The sequence below is a fragment of the Helicoverpa zea genome, chromosome 13 (assembly GCF_022581195.2).
Source record: "Helicoverpa zea isolate HzStark_Cry1AcR chromosome 13, ilHelZeax1.1, whole genome shotgun sequence".
Classification (NCBI taxonomy): Eukaryota; Metazoa; Arthropoda; class Insecta; order Lepidoptera; family Noctuidae; genus Helicoverpa; species Helicoverpa zea.
The window spans coordinates 10,257,349-10,273,670 of NC_061464.1; the positions used below are offsets into that span (position 1 = coordinate 10,257,349).

Sequence of the window (16,322 nt, forward strand, 5' to 3'; positions counted from 1 at the left end):
ACTTTTGTTGATGTACACTTTGATTTGAGGCTCCATCAAACCCCCATTTGCTTATTAGCAGGAGTTCATCTTTGTCAAGACTTATGTCCAAACACTGAATAAGTCTATTTACAGTTAAATCTAACAGAGCTTGAAGTTTAATCTTAACAGAAGTTTCTGTTATTGTTACAGCACTGTTGTCAGGGTAGCACTTTTTCTTCTCTTCTTGAAGTTTATAATAACTAGGGTATTTACAAATTCCTTCCTTTTCACTGAAATCTCTTAGTGTTATGTATCGAAACTTTGATAGTCTTAAAGTGACATATAATGCCAAAGCTTTTTGGGATGATATTTCTTTCATTTCTCCAAATTGAATAAACTGCTTTACTTTAGAGACTTGCTCTGGATTTTCTAAAAGGTACTGCAGGATTTCAGCCACATCTTTTTTTCCAGATGATTTGAGGCTCGTTTGAGCAGAGAAGACGATTTCTTCCGTGCTATAGGAGCTGCAACTCGATTCTGTGCGTCTTCTTTTTTGTTTGTTCGATAATTCTTCAAAAGGTTTGCGGCTTTCTATCGAAGTAGATGTAGATGCGTCGGAAACCCGACATTCCGGATTCATCACAACATTTGTGAAAGAATCGGATGTTGTCGCTGTTGGTTCTTCAGATGCCTCGTCTATTTCTTCTTCGGGTATAATAACATTCTCTTTCCAATTTTCTGGCCATTTGATATCTGCTTGCAACCAGGAGGAATACTTCCGCATAAATGCTTCTTGATTTCTTGAAGATTTCATCCATTTAGCATAGATCCGATAACAAAATCTACGACACCATTCTTTAAGTTCTTTTTCAACTGCGTCTCTTAACTGAAAATCACTATTGGTTTTCAGAGACGTAAATAATTGATTATAGTCCCGAATATCACCACCTTCACGTAGAGAAATGTAAAGGTCGAGGTAAGTACCGAAACCGTGAAAAGACATAATGACAACACTCGGATGAGGATGAAATTACAACTAATACTCTTCAAGTAATGCACCTATTTATATGGTTTCCAAAATTGGCACTAATGAGGGTAGGTATGTTAAAAATCGATTCGAGTTCTTATTGTAAACAATAAAAAGGTCTTTTATAAGTAATTAGCTAATTTTTCAAAAAAATAGCTAATCACCTCATTAAAATTTAGGTAATAACAAATTACCAAAAATTAACAAATTATCTCATTAGTAGTATATAATTATTTCCAGAGATTATATTATCGGTGCACCAATGAGTTATGGCCTGACCATATCAGTGAGTCACCACTGAAGTGAGATTCAGAGATAAAATATGTGAAACTTATAAATAAATATGTAGATGATATTGCAAAAATCGGTCTATACTTGTATCTTAAAACGGGCACATTTATCGCACCATGTTTGTTTGAAGAAAATGTGCCAAATATATGTCTTATTACCATATAAAAAAATCAAGTCGAAAGGCGAAGGGAATCTCGAGATACATCAGTTTTTAAGTCACTTCCCATACATTTAAATCACATTTTGCGCTATAGCTCTCGATGTAAGAGTCCAATCAGAAAATGCTAGTAATATTTTTAACAGCTAATAAGAAGACAAATACGATGGCATAACTCGTTTTTCAAAAATTGACATTTGGATATTTAAATATCCTATGTCCCTACGCTTGTATGGCGTCGATCTACTGTGCGCCGCCCGACTGTGTTGCCAGGCGGCGCAGGCCGTAACAAAACACATATTACAATCAACTCTTTATGGAAGAAAAATGAACATATGAGTACTAATTACTTAAGATAAATATCACAAAAATCTTTCATTTCTTTTAACAAAAAGCAACCAGGTGTTATGATGTTATAATCAAACATCATTTAGAAATTTTTAGATTATTTATTAAGAGCACAATTATCATGATTACAATCAAGATCAAGATCAGCCATAGACATGTTTAGTAGTGAATTTCCTTATTACTAGTGTTGTCACCGACTAACTAAACTATCATAGATTATCTTAAACTTACTAATACAACACCAGGCTCAAAAAATAATAAACTTTGGTTTAAATCAGGGAAATCTTTGATTTGACGCAAAAAACAACTAGGTTCTATTAAATAATCACCTTGTCTCTTATTTTGTGATTGCTAAACGTGTGTTAACAAAATAATATTCACAAAAATCTTACTTTTTTTCAATAAACAATAAGCCTATAAAAAATAATGCGCAGTTGTAGCCCGCGAAATTCATTTTTTCTTAAGTTCTTTGCAATTTCCGGGTCAGTGTTAGGTTGTATCTTGATCAAAATTTGATTCGCGATTATAAAAGGTACCTTATTACAGACTTATAATCATTAATACATCTCTGTAAGTTGGATTTGTATTAAAAGCACTTTAATTTTGTTCTCATGGTAAAAATCTGACGTAGTAAGATGTATTGACACAGGATTTAATAAAAATAAAAAATACCACTATACATTTTTTTATACAAATTTTCAAAAGTAGGTCAAATTGAGGCGACTTGATCGCTCGTACAAAAAAGGGTAAGTTGTACTTTGATTCCGAGAACACTTTGGCTCTAGTGGCTTGGAATATTATTACCTTAAATTAATGTCTGGGTCACATTCTTATCACAAACAACGTTTCAACTTTTAGAAGTCTTTAGTTTACGAGAAATTGGACCATAAATCAAGTACTTGAAAAATAGCTAAAAAAAAGAGCCCTTCGAACATTGAATCACAGGATGAATACTGATGCATTTATTTCGAATACAATTAAATATTCAACATTCTAGTTAAATTTGCAGATCGTTAAGCGCAATTAAATAGTTTCCTATCTTACAAATATTCACAATTCACAACAAAATCGATCTCCTAGAGCTCGATCAACACATAGGGCAAAATACATTTTCAACATAGTATGGATAAGACCAGTTCACTACCAGGTAGGTACTTTTGAACTCTGATATTACAGTTGAAAGACATTTTTCTAAAATGCTGTTTTGCGAAAGTGACATTGTGCGAAAGTAACTTAGTGAGAAAATGACGTTTTTCTCAAAAGTGACATTGCAAAACGTTTTAAAATCAATAATTGTCATTCTGCATCAAGGTCAAGACCTTTGTCGGAACCAACATACAAAGGTGTCATCATCATTTTTTTGAACATGGTTAGTATGAATATATGATTCATCTGTGTAGACTATAGGTCTACCTGCATTGCGAAAAGTCTTACCTGTTTTAAATATATCAATCTTAGCATTTGAATATCATGTTTTTCGGTTAGCACCTTCCTGTTATTCTCAGTTTTTCTCCATTTACCCAACCAAGTTTAAGTAGCAGCGTTCTTAGGGTTGTTATACATCCATCAAACTATACGGTCTTTCAAAACCATATTAAGTCGTGATAATGTTGGAAATTGACGATATTCTATATGATAGTTTTGGATAGTTCTTCGGACTACACCAATATCAAATTCGTCTAAATTATCTTTTCGTGGTCTTACCCTTCTCTTCTTCATAGGTGATGTAAAAATAGAAGCACTTCTGTATACTAAATTCGAATGTGACGTACTCGCTTCATTTTCAGACTCAATATCCGCTTCCGTAGTCTGCTCTGTTGTACGTTCCGCACTTGGGGCTACAGGAACTATCGCATCCGTCTCCATAGTTGTATACGATTTCATAGCAGGTACTGTAGTTTGCTTCCTATATATTCCTTTATATTATTTATTTGTATATTCCTTTCTTTCGCGTAGAATTCTAGTCACTGTGCTTTCAGATACTCCAAGAGCCTGTGCGGTTCTCCATCGCGCATTAGTGAGTTTTTCTGCATAATTTTTACTTGCTTCTTTTTTCATAAAATCGTAAACTTTAGAAATAATTTCTCTTGCCTAAACTAAAAAAAACATTAAATACTTAGTTTTACTTATTTGTAAAGATGAAATGAAATCTACTATTACTAAAATTTGCTATTTATTTAAATTAAATTGCTTTCGTTAGCTTATTTCATGTATTTTAGTAACTACAAACTTCTTTACATACCTGGCTTTTAAGAACAACACGCTGAGATTTTCTCGATATTTTAAAAATATATAAAGTAGAGCAACTTTCGTGTCGAGTCTGAATTTTTGCAGCATAGAGTATACTATTCGTATGCATCGACACGACTGCCGCTCGGAGCAAACTCCCCGCACCCCGCGATCCCCTCAACCAAAAATTGGTAGGGCGCGTCTTCGTGAATTGCACTATCTATACTTGTGGCTTCTGGTTTGCAAATAGATATATTATTTCTTTTCAGAAATCCTTCCAGCCAGTCACGTCCAGCCATTTGGTCAAATGTGTGTTGGATCTGAAGCTCTTCTGCATATCGGTATGCTGCCTTTCTTAAGCCTTTTTTTTTTTTTTTTTTTTTTTTAGCGACGTAAAATCATCAAATGACCCCACCCGCTGTGGGTTAGCAGCGGTGAGGGAGTGTCAGGCCCATAGCACACGGCGTTTTTTAAACGCGCTGACGACGCGCAGAGAACGCGCGTATACACGATTCAAACGAGATTGGATCGCAACCTTGTAACTTAAGCACACGGGGCGATTATAAAACCTGCCTCTTCTGCGCGTATACGCGCAGGTACAGCGGTAAGACGCGCTGTAGTCGCTCGTACCTTTTGCGTTTTGATCAGAGACTCCTCTTCTTCAGTTGTACAATGGCGTCGGTTGAGACAACACTGCTTACTTTGGCTTTAGTACTTCTTTTAAAAAGTAAAAAACGTAAAAAAAAGCGAATTTATTGGATAGATCCATTTACGAGTGAAAAAAGATTGAGTGGTCATTATCATACAACTTTTAAAAAATTGGTAATACATAGAAGATGGAAGAAATTTTATAATTGTTATCGAATGTCATATTCGTCATTCCAAGAACTTCTTTTGATTCTAAAACCTGAGTTAACTCGTCAAAATACAGCAATGAGATCATGTATATCGGCAGAAGAACGTTTGCTCATCACATTGAGGTAAGAAAACAACTAGTATTTATTTATTTATTTATTGTTCTGTTACATTTTTAAATCAATCGTAAAATGTTATAAGTGCACTTAGATTATGAATAAGAGAAAAAGATTTATTCAATATCATCATACATGTCAGATATGATATCGGAGTCATTTGTAACCGATTCATTGCTATCTAAATTTTGAAGTGAACTGACAGATTCGTTTCTTGGCGCTGATTGATTACTTGGATATTGTGGTTGAAATTCAGACTGATATCCAGATTCAGACTGATATCCAGACTGGTATCCATACTGATGTTCATATTGAAATGCACCTTGGTATCTATTTTCATTCAATATTCTCGATGAGTGTCCCATATTTTTATATTTACGAATTAAATTTATCATATCAGCTTTGGCCTCTAACTTAAATTCCTCTTTGATAGCAGAAAAATCTTTAGCTAACGAAATTAAGAACAGTATGTCGGGATTTTCAGATAAAATTGTATTATTCGCTTCCTTAGACTGTTTGAGATTTGCTGTCAGTGCTTCATACAATTTGTCTTGTGGGTCTTCATGTTTTGGAGTCTTTTTAGACTTCTTTGGTGAATGTGGTTTTTGAAAATCACAGTCTTGGTTATTCCCCAGTGCTGCATCATCATTTTGACTTGGAGATCTTATTTCGTAAAGCGGGTCTAAAAAAGTTAGCAAATTGGAATATATGTAGGGTCTTCTAGGTTTAGCTCCAGATCCACTGGAACAGTTATTGTTCTTCGCCTTGTCTCTTTTATAAGCGTCCTTAATGCTCTTCCATTTTCTTTGAAGTTCAATGACTGAAAACAATAATAATGTAAATAGTTTAGTTATTTATTAGGTTAATTTTAATTCATTTGAAATAAGTAGTTGTAGGTTAATTTTAATTAAATATGTAAAATTTACGATAACAAGAGAAGCTTTAAAAATGTTATTCTTTTCAGGTATTTAGCTACGGGTTGCTATTTCTCAGATATTCACTATGACTTTAAGTGTGGACAAACGACGGCAGGCATCATAGTCCGTGAAACAGTGAAAATAATATGGGATAAATTAAAAAACATCTGTATGCCAGAACCAACCGAGGAATCACATCTAAAAACTGCTGAAGGATTTATGAAATACGCAAATTTTCCCAATCTACTTGGGGCTATCGATGGGAAACATATCAGAGTTATAAAACCTCAACATAGTGGATCAGAGTATTTTAATTATAAAAAATATTTTTCCATCGTATTGCTTGCAATATGTGACGCAAATTACAGATTTATCGATATAGATGTCGGATGCTATGGAAAGGCTGCAGACTCAACAATAAATGAATGTAGTGAATGGACCAAAAAGATAAGGCAAGGAAATTATAATATACCAAATGCGAGACCAATATCTAATAATGGAGTGCCAATACCATTTACGTTTGTTGGAGATGAAGGCTTTGCATTATCTCAACATTTACAGAGACCTTACGCTGGAAAAATCTTGCCACGAGAGAAAAGAATATATAATTACCGCTTGACACGTGCCAGACGATACATTGAATGTACATTTGGTATATTAAGCAACAAATTTAAAATCTTTAATCGGCCACTGAACGTTAGCGTGGACTTCAGTGTGGCTATTGTGAAAGCCTGTTGTGTACTGCATAATTTCATACGTGAACGTGACGGTTATAATTTTCATAATTCTTTGAGTATAGTTGGTTTAGAAGATCCTCCTGAAGATGCAAGTTTGATTTCGATTGGTGCAAGACGGTCACAGGGACAATTAAGCGGAACTATGATACGAAATATGTACGCTGATTATTTTATTAGTGATGAAGGTGCAGTACCATGGCAAGATTCTAAAATTTAGGGTACCTACCAGTAGCGTAGGGTGAAAAAAAAGAAAAGTAAAGCCAGCACAAAAAAAAGTTTACCGCGTCAATAAACAAGACGTCATTAAATTACTTACATAAAAGTTCTCATCAAGACGAATCAAACGAGCCCAAACTTGATGGAATTACTTTGTTTTATTACGAAGATCCTATAGCCGACTTCCAGCTCCATCGTCAGACCCTGGAAACTGTCTGAAGACAAAGTACTCATCAAGACAAATGAAACGAGCCCAAACTCGACGGAATTACGTTGCTTTATTACAGAGATCCCATGGCCACCCTCCAGCTCCATCATGAGACCTTGGAAACTGTCTGAATACAAAATACTCATCAAGACAAATGAAACGAGTCCAAACTCGATGGAAGTACATCGCTTTATTACTGAGTTCCTATGGCCACCTTCCACCTCTATCATCAGATCAGTTCTACGTCATACATCATCATAATATTCCACTGTCATGCGATTTACACATTTATGCAAAATTTCAGCTTAATTGGAAACCGACAAGTGGGTCAAATTTAACTTACAACATTATATTGCAACGGACAAATGAAACGAAATAATATTCTTATAATAAAGATTGTAAGCTATCACAGATCGGCTTTACCCGGCTCATATTATCGACAGTGTTTGCATGTGGTAGTAATGTGTATGTATGCGTGAATCGCATACATTTCAAACATTTGAATTCCCATAAATATGAGCGAGTAAAATCGGCACGCGTAAAATAATATACGTGTGCGTTTGCGCGATTCAAATACATTGCGTATTTTGTATTCAGCTTATTGAAGAATATTTTGTGAAAGCGTGTAATGCAAGGTGACCGTTTGTGGCAGGTTCCTGCCATTTTGACAGATTAATTAAGGACAAAAAAAGCCTGGCATAGATTAATAATTTATATAATTAATTTACTGAGACTCTCAGTAAATTAATTAAATAAATTCTGCCAACTGCCAGGGTTTTTTTGTCCTTAATTAATCTGTACAAAATGGCAGGAACCTGCCACAAATGGTCACCCTGGTGTAATGTAATTATATTGTTTGCGATAATTACGTAGATTAGTCGAATAGATTTTTGTAAGACTAGGGCTCAGTGAAGCTATTGTTGTAAATATAAAAAAAATACATATACCTATTAGAATCTGCCAAGGGAAGCCGATGGGAATCGTGTTGTATGGAGGCTACGCCACTGGTACCTACCTAATTACATGTTCTACTGTTTTACTGTTCTATGTACCGTCGCACTATAAACTATAATAAATTATTTTTAAATAAATATAAGAAATCTTACCTGCCAGGTTTTTTTCCTTACTGGTTTTTTCATTAAAATTGTTATAAAAAATTTGGCACAATTCATCCCAAGCATTTCTTTTTAACACTTTGTTTGAATATTCGGGCAGTAGTGAATTCCATGTAGCTGGACGATTGTTTATTTCTGTTATAAAGCGGTCGGTGTCGAAGGGTTCCATTTTAAACGAGATACACGCGCAGCACACAATAAACCATTATTGCAACTGAGGCGCGGGCGCAGTGGTGGACCCCCACCCCCTCTGCCCTACTCCGCTCCTTTGTACGCGCGTTTGTACCGCTTCAAATGCGCGTATACGCGCTTCATGCGCGCGTTTCTATTATCAATGCAAACGCAACAATTAGCGTTTACAGCGCCGAAGAAGCGCGTTCCTGAAACGCGCGTTATCAGCGCATTTAAAAAACGCCGTGTGCTATGGGCCTCAGACTCTTACTGACTAAAATCGTCGTGTTCCGTCATAGGCCTTTTATGTACCAGGGCCGCGGTATCTCTTTCGAACAACCCGCAGCCCCGGCAGGCCTTGGCCCTGCTGGGCCCCGCTGGGGTTGCTGACATCTCTTTGAGGAGCGCGTGGAACAACGCGCGCCGTCGACACGGGTCTGTCGTCTAGAAAGACAGAGGGACGATGAGCCACCCGAACTCACCGCCCACAGACCCACGCCTACGGTGGCCGGGAGTCATCTCGCGACACCCGGCGCCCATGGTGTCTACCTGGTCCAGCGCGGCGGCCGGGATGAGAGGTGCGAACTCTCTGGCGTTCCGCCTCCTCCTTCTCGAGCATGACCGCTTCGCAGAAGGAGGCGACGGCATCCCATTCCCTCTCGCCCCGGACCATGGCCTGAACCAGGGCCGGACGCGAGAGGTCGCCGCCGCCCAAAGCCTCGACGAGGACCCGGCGGTGCCCCTCCCATGCGGGGCACACCTGGACTGTGTGGTCCACCGTGTCCTCGGGGCTGTCCGCACAATGGTGACACCCGGGCGCCTCCTCACGACCGATGCGGTGCAGGTACCTCCCGAAACAACCGTGTCCGGTGAGGACCTGCGTCATGCGGTACGTGAGGGCGCCGTGACTCCTCCCGAGCCACTCCTCAAAGAGGGGACTTACCGCCACGATGGTGGCGTGCCCTGCACTGGGTTGCGACAGTCGCTCCCTCCAGGCCACCATGAGATCGCGCCGGAGCTCCGCCCGCTGCGCGACAACTTGCCGCGGCAACGGGGTTTCTCCCCGGCGCTGAGCCTCCTCGCGCCAGTCGTACAGGCGCAAGAAGACCCTCGCCTCCAGATCCCACGGTGGCAGTCCAGCAAGTAGGCCAGCTGCTTCGCGGGAAATCGTGCGGTACCCCCGGATTAGCCTAATGGCTATCACCCTTTGGGGCACGTTCAGGTAGTGTACAGCCCGCGGCCGTACCGAACGTGCCCATACCGGGGCCCCGTAAAGGGCCATGGACCGCAAGACTCCCGCGTAGAGTTTACGGCAGGGGGCGTTTGGGCCTCCCAGGTTGGGCAGGAGCCGCTTGAAGGCAGCACCTGTCTTCTCCAGTTTGGGGCCCAAACGTCGGAAATGTTCGACGAAGTTCCACCGGCCGTCGAGGACGAGTCCTAGGTACTTCATCGCCCTCTCGACGCCGATGGTAACCCCCCCCACCGTGACCTGGGAGCCTGAAGGTGGCGCGTTCCGAAGCCCATGAAAGCACATGGCCTCGGATTTGGGCAAGGCCACCTCCAGGCCCAGCAGCTGGATCCTCTCGATGACTGTCGCAACCCCGCGCGTCATTATGTCGGCCGCCTCCTGGTGCGACCTCCCTTGTGCCAGAACCAGCGTGTCGTCAGCGTAGCAGACCACGCTGACGCCGCTAGGGAGGTCGGCGCGCAGCACCCAGTCGTAGCCGATGTTCCACAAGAGCGGCCCCAGTACCGACCCCTGCGGAACACCGCACGACATTTCTCGCCGGTTCCATTCCCCGTTGTGACCAGGGTAGATGATGGACCTATCCGACAGATAGGCCTCGACCACGCGACGAAGGTAGGTCGGCACCCGGTGATACCGGAGTGCCTCCCTAATGCAACTCCAGGGAAGGGTGTTGAAGGCGTTGGCGATGTCAAGAGACACCGCCAAGACGACCCCCCCCCGGGACACAGCATCCCCCGTCGTGAGAGCTCTCACGCGCATGATGGCGTCCACCGTTGAGCGCCCCTTGCGGAAACCAAACTGGTGGTCCGCAAGGTCCGGCCCTATCCCCCCAAGGTGCGCGACGAGGCGGTGTGCGACAACTCGCTCAAAGAGCTTGCCCACCTCGTCGAGCAACACGATAGGCCGGTATGCGGACGGAGAGTCCGCAGGGCGCCCCGGCTTCCGTATGAGGACCAGTTTCCCTGTCTTCCAACGAAGTGGGAACTGGCCCCTCTCCAAGCATGCGCTGAGAAGCCCTCTAAGTCGAGGCCCGAGAGCCTCAAGGGCCAGGACCCAGGCCTTGCCAGGCAGGCCGTCAGGCCCTGGGGCGGTGTTTTTGGCTTTCAGCCTAGCCACCGCCACTCTCAGGTCCACCCCAGTCACCTCGGGGACATCGTCGTCGTCGGAAGTGTGGTCCGTCGTTGACACCGCGGGTTGCAGAGACATGGGCGGGGGAGAGTGTTCCCCGCGCGAAGGGAACAGAGCGCTCACCACCTCCTCCACCAGCTGAGGCCGAAGACTCTGGGTCAGCGGGGGGGCCCATGGGCGGAGCTTGCCCCGCACCATTTTGTACGGGCGCCCCCACGGGTCCCTGTCCAGAGACCCCAGCAGCTCCGCATTGGCCACCTCCTTGGCCTGGATGATGGCCAATTGGAGGGCGGTCTTCGCAGCTCTGGCCTTTCTTAAGCCTGCAATACTAAGTCTACATGCTGGTCTAAGCTCGACCAACATGTATTGCCTTTCTTAAGCCTGCAATACATGTTGGTCGAGCTTAGACCAGCGCGAGCCTAGGCAAATTGATACAAGGCAAGCGCTACTGTCTATACGTTTGGCAAGTTTGAAGGAAACCAATACAAATGGCCAACATAAACGAGCTTTGAGAAGACGCCCACATGTTGGGCCGTGTCAGTTTTTATCGTCCATTGAAACAATATGGACGGCGTAGAAATTATCGCAGCTGCTGCTATTTATTTAATGAGCGCTTACAATTATTACGTCACTGTATACCGCACAAAAGTTGTGAATAAAAGAATTATTATTAAAAAAACAAAATACCCGACTGCACACTAAAAAAAGAGTAAAACAAGCCCCACAATAATATTTAATTTATAAATATTGATGGAAAGCATCGCAGGCGGGGACCAACAGAGGCTTATTTATAGTCATTTCGGTTGTGCACCATTTAGCAGAATTTTCGTTGGTGGCGGTCAAGGTGGTCCCCGCCTGCGATGCTTTCCATCAATATTTATAAATTAAATATTATTGTGGGGCTTGTTTTACTCTTTTTTTAGTGTGCAGTCGGGTATTTTGTTTTTTTAATAATAATTCTTTTATTTATAACTTTTTAGCTGTTTTTATTTAACGAAAATGTTGTAGATGTAGAAGACTATGTATATGTAAGTACCATTTTAAATTATTTCGACGACATTTGGCTTTAGATTACGAGTGATGTTACTCCGCAACATAAATTTACCGCCAATCTGGACTGTTGGTAGTGAAGAAGAAAAAGAATTAGGTGAGTCATTACTGCTGAAGACCGTCAACGACGTGTGCCCTTATGCGTGTGCCCGCATTCGGGCTGTATACTCGAGCATATCCCCCTCCGCACCGCGCCGCGCGCCGCATGCCAGGCCACGCCCTATCTTTTTGCTTGCTAACGCATGAGTTGCTTTGCGTTGACGCAGAATTAACATGTTCCCGTGGGAATTTTGAGAAAAAACGTATCCTATATTAATTATTACTCCCGTGATTGAAATGAATCTAATGATACCGCATACATATTTTTTTAAAGGGAAATTTAGAAAAAATATCCCGTGGGACTTTTAGGATAAAATGTATCCTATGACACTCCCGTAATCAAGACAAATCTAACGATACCTCATACATCAAAATCCATCAAGCCGTTTAGGCTACAGGAGGTCACAAAGGAACAGACATACATACATACATACATACTTACATACACTCGAAAAACATTACCCTCCTTCTTTGGCAGTCGGGTAAAAAGAAAAGACAAAAAAGACTGTGGTGGATGTTAAGCATTCACAGAAATAGAACAAGGTATGTACAACATAATTTTGACCTTTTGCTTTGTTACCTTCCTTCTATCTATACCTAGTCAAATATGAACGCACTATGATATTTAAAAAAATATATTTATTTGATTAAATACATGATCTTATGAGGACAGCAAGTACGACAAGAACACTTAATACTACGTTACATGAACTTAAATACTAATATGGCATGTGCGTGTGTGCCGTGGATACAATACGCACACATACGCAGAATTAGGGATAATTTTAGGTAGCAGATACACGTGGAAGCTTCCCAAGGCCAGGCGAAGCTTAGTGACAGACGATATGAAGTGCTTCCGCATGCCATGGCATCAGGCCATCACAGTTCTTGGTAAGGGCGTGTAACTAGCTCAAGGATAGATGATATGAAGTGTTCGTGGAAGCTATGGGTGGTGTCACGCCACCTTTGTTAATCATAACAGTTCTGGGTAAGGGTTGAGTGTGCGTAACTCCTCCCTCCGTAGGTGCAAAATCATCATCTGAATTATGAGTATGAGGGTGATGATTTTGATTGAGTTTTTGGAGAATCGTGTGTCTGTCACGATACAAAATGATACTTAATCCTAAAAATAAAGTAAAGTACAATGGTGCCTATGCTAACACTGTGCACATTCACTAATTGACTTTCACTGGTATGTATCACTGCACTGTTATCCTGTAATGTGTGAGACAGGAACTGTAGACTTTCTAAGTCGATATTATCTAAATTGATAACCTTTCGCAGTTTGACACCTTCTGGTGCTATGATGCCAGGCAGGTGTATCGTAGGTGTGCTCCGAAAGCTGGCTTCGGTGGATTGAAGACGACGTTGCCTTAATGTGACTTTACCTAGCTTAACTTCGCAGGCGTTGTCTAGGGTAATTATATAGGTAGGGTAGACTGGGTACGGTTGTGACAATTTTTTTATAGCTTTTTTATAGCTTTTTATTTATGCTATTAATCTGAACAAAAAATGTATTCTAATTAAGTTTATTCATTGCTTAACGTATAAACATGAAAGTATATGTCTAAATCAAATGGTTAGTACATAAAATGAAATTTAAAAAAAAAGGTAAATTGTCACAACCGTACCCACCCCAAGGGCGGTTGACACGATGAAAATACTGTAATATGATCACAAAATAAGATAAAAATACTCTAAAATGCCAATAAAACACTTTAATTGCAAAAAATATTTATTTATTTTTATATAATAATCAACTAAATTATACTTTCCTAACAAAAGAAATAAAATCTTTGAACATTTTAATTTCTTACAACATATAAGGCACTATAGGATCTTTGGTTACAATCAGTAGTCTTCATTAGTACAGTCAGTCTTCATCTATACCCACTATTTAAGTACCTTAAAGTATTTATAACAGTCTGCACTTAAAATTAGTTAAAGCGGACTTAACAAATATAATATATTAATCATGTTCATAATCACATTAGAACTTAATCTCTATTCTATTTTGAAACTAAACTCAAAACATAACAAAATCTTTTAAACAGGAACTCAAATATTTTTTTAGAAATGTAGCATGTGAAAATTTATAAAAGTAAGTTTGACAACTAATCTAATCCGACTCATCACAGTTGTGACAAATATAATACCGACTACCATCTGTACAGTCTACATGGGCCCAAAGGTTACACTTTCCTTGGCATTTAATCCATTTTTCGCCAGGCCTACTTTCAGAATATGGACCAAGGCACACCAAACAAAAATATTCTTCTTCATCTGATATTGACGGTGATTGTTTCCTTTTCGTTGCTTTACCTTTTCCTTTTCCTTTCGGCTCATTGAGATTTTTTTTTGATGCCCTTTGCCTTCAGTCGTTTTTCTTTTGCTTCATATTCTTGCCTGACTGCCTCTTTTTCAGGCGTGTCCGTGTAAATCGTAGACTTCTTGGTTCTAGGTCCTCGCGTTTTTCTTTGGGAAGCTTTTGGAAAGGGCCGAACAATTTCAGGAGAAAAAACTGATGGTATGGCAGAAGTAGATGGTTGAACATTGCTAAAATTTTGGCTTGGTGTATTGTCTAATATAGAAGCTGAAAGTGGTGGACTTTTATTATTAGGTCCAAAATTCTCAGTAACAAAATTTTCTTCTTGAATACAGTCAAGGTTGGCAATATTTACTAAAAATGGTGCTATGGGAGCATCCTCTTGATTGTCAGGGATTGGTCTGCTTATTACAGGTGATGGTGCTGCAGGAGAAATATCTTCAGTGTCTGTTCTGCTTGTTGTGTGAGATGGTATTGCAGAAGCATTATTTTCAGTGTCAGGATTTGGTCTAGTTCTTCCAGGTGACGGTACTGCAGGAATATTGTCTTCAGTATCAGGGTTTGGTCTGTCGGTTACGAAAGAGGGTGCAAAGTCAATATCTCCGAACAGATTACGGTTGTATGGATAGATCCCAGTTTTCATAAAACCAGCCTGTATGTTCGCCTGTGTAAGAGCCAGAGGCATAGCAATTTTGATGATACCTGGTATATCATATATTGTCATCGTTTTACCAGGGTGGCTTCGCATCCATCCATCGCAAGCAGTGTTAATAGCTTTTTTTAAAGGTCCGAAGACAGACCGGTCGAGAGGCTGAAGCTTGTGAGAGCAATGTGGGGGAAATGAAAGTAAAGTGATCCCGTTTTCTTTACAATAATCTAAGGTATTAATGTGAATGTGCGATGAATGATTATCAAGCACGAGTAACACTTTGTGAGTTAGTGAAGCATTACAAAATTTCTTAAAATGTTTAAGAAATTCTAAGAAGGATAGATCTTGCATCCAGCCGGAAGGGTTTGCAGCTCCAACAGATCCAACTGGTCCGTCCCTCACAAAGTGGTCGTGGTAACGAACACGAGGGAAAATAAAAAACGGAGGCATGGTATTTCCCAAGGCGTTCACTGCAAAAGCTACCGTAACTAACGTGCCCCGTTCAGCAGAAGTAACGGCTCCCACTTGCCGCGTACCACGTCTTGCAATGACTTTATCAGGTTTTTGGACCGTAGTGACGCCTGTTTCGTCGACATTGTAGATATCCTGTGGCTCGTAAGGATGTCTATCCATAACAACTTGCAAGTTGTCGTAAAAAGCTTCCACATTTGTTTTATTGAAACTAGTTGCCCTTGAAAGGCTTGTAGCTTGAGCTACTCGAACAGATAGAGAAGGATTTCTATTCAGGAAGGAACGGAACCATTCTTCGCCTGCCATCTCATTCTCAGCCCAAGTAGCAGGTCGCTTTAGGTTATATTGAGTTGCAAGCTCAAAAGCCAACTTCCGCACCTCTTTTGCAGTAAGTCCGAAATAAATGTCCGCGCAACGCTGTAAATATTTTGACAACTGCTGCTCTTGTTGTTCGGAAAATACTTTATTGTGAGCAACATACCCCATGCTAATGCTATTGTTTTCATTATCGCCCGTGCTGGCATTATCGCGTTTTCGAACATACCTTAATAGTGACATGCGATTAACATCATGCATTTCCGCAGCTTGTCGCAAAGAAGTCCCGCGTTTAGTTTCTTTGTAAGCATCTTCATACTGATTCAAGCTGCACTGTGCTCTTGTAGTCTTTCGTTTGCGTATTCTAGGCATCTAAAACAATAAACAACCGCTTTTACTTATGTCACAACCGTACCCAGTAAAAATGTCACAACTGTACCCACAGATCGTTTTAATAAAAGAAACACCACCACGTCAAAACAAAATAACCTACAATAAATGTAACCACTGATATTACACTGCTACTATTTGATTTATATCGATGAACAACACTCAATACCCTATCAGTATACATGTTATAGCAATTACGAAATAATAATGAATCAAAATACTTACTTTTTGCGTTCAAAAATCAAAATGTGCTCCTGGTCACGTACACTCTGCGCGTCGGATGACGCAACACTGTGA

The 16,322-nt window shown here is 40.6% G+C and overlaps 3 protein-coding genes across 4 annotated transcripts; 1 reads left to right on the forward strand and 2 right to left on the reverse strand.

The window, feature by feature from the left end:
• The first annotated feature begins 4,434 nt into the window (after window positions 1–4,434).
• LOC124635778 (protein ALP1-like) lies at window positions 4,435–8,167 on the forward strand. Its single transcript, XM_047171733.1, has 2 exons — window positions 4,435–4,993; window positions 5,949–8,167. The coding sequence occupies exons 1-2, from the start codon at window positions 4,686–4,688 to the stop codon at window positions 6,853–6,855; spliced, it is 1,215 nt and encodes a 404-aa protein (XP_047027689.1). The 5' UTR covers window positions 4,435–4,685; the 3' UTR covers window positions 6,856–8,167.
• LOC124635779 lies at window positions 5,010–8,618 on the reverse strand. Of its 2 annotated transcripts, none has more exons than XR_006985056.1 (2): window positions 6,955–7,088; window positions 5,010–5,804 (listed from the first exon to the last, which is right to left on the reverse strand). XR_006985056.1 is itself a non-coding variant. In XM_047171734.1 (2 exons), exons 1-2 carry the CDS (start codon window positions 8,344–8,346, stop codon window positions 5,101–5,103), a joined length of 882 nt encoding a protein of 293 aa, XP_047027690.1. In that variant the 5' UTR covers window positions 8,347–8,618; the 3' UTR covers window positions 5,010–5,100. The 2 variants fall into 2 exon arrangements, 1 of the variants encoding a protein (XP_047027690.1); XM_047171734.1 differs by lacking the exon at window positions 6,955–7,088 and adding an exon at window positions 8,169–8,618.
• A 4,679-nt stretch (window positions 8,619–13,297) lies between these two features.
• LOC124635861 (jerky protein homolog-like) lies at window positions 13,298–16,007 on the reverse strand. The gene is made up of 2 exons (XM_047171809.1): window positions 14,125–16,007; window positions 13,298–13,686 (listed from the first exon to the last, which is right to left on the reverse strand). The coding sequence occupies exon 1, from the start codon at window positions 16,005–16,007 to the stop codon at window positions 14,217–14,219; it is 1,791 nt and encodes a 596-aa protein (XP_047027765.1). The 3' UTR covers window positions 13,298–13,686; window positions 14,125–14,216.
• Between the last annotated feature and the right edge of the window lie 315 nt (window positions 16,008–16,322).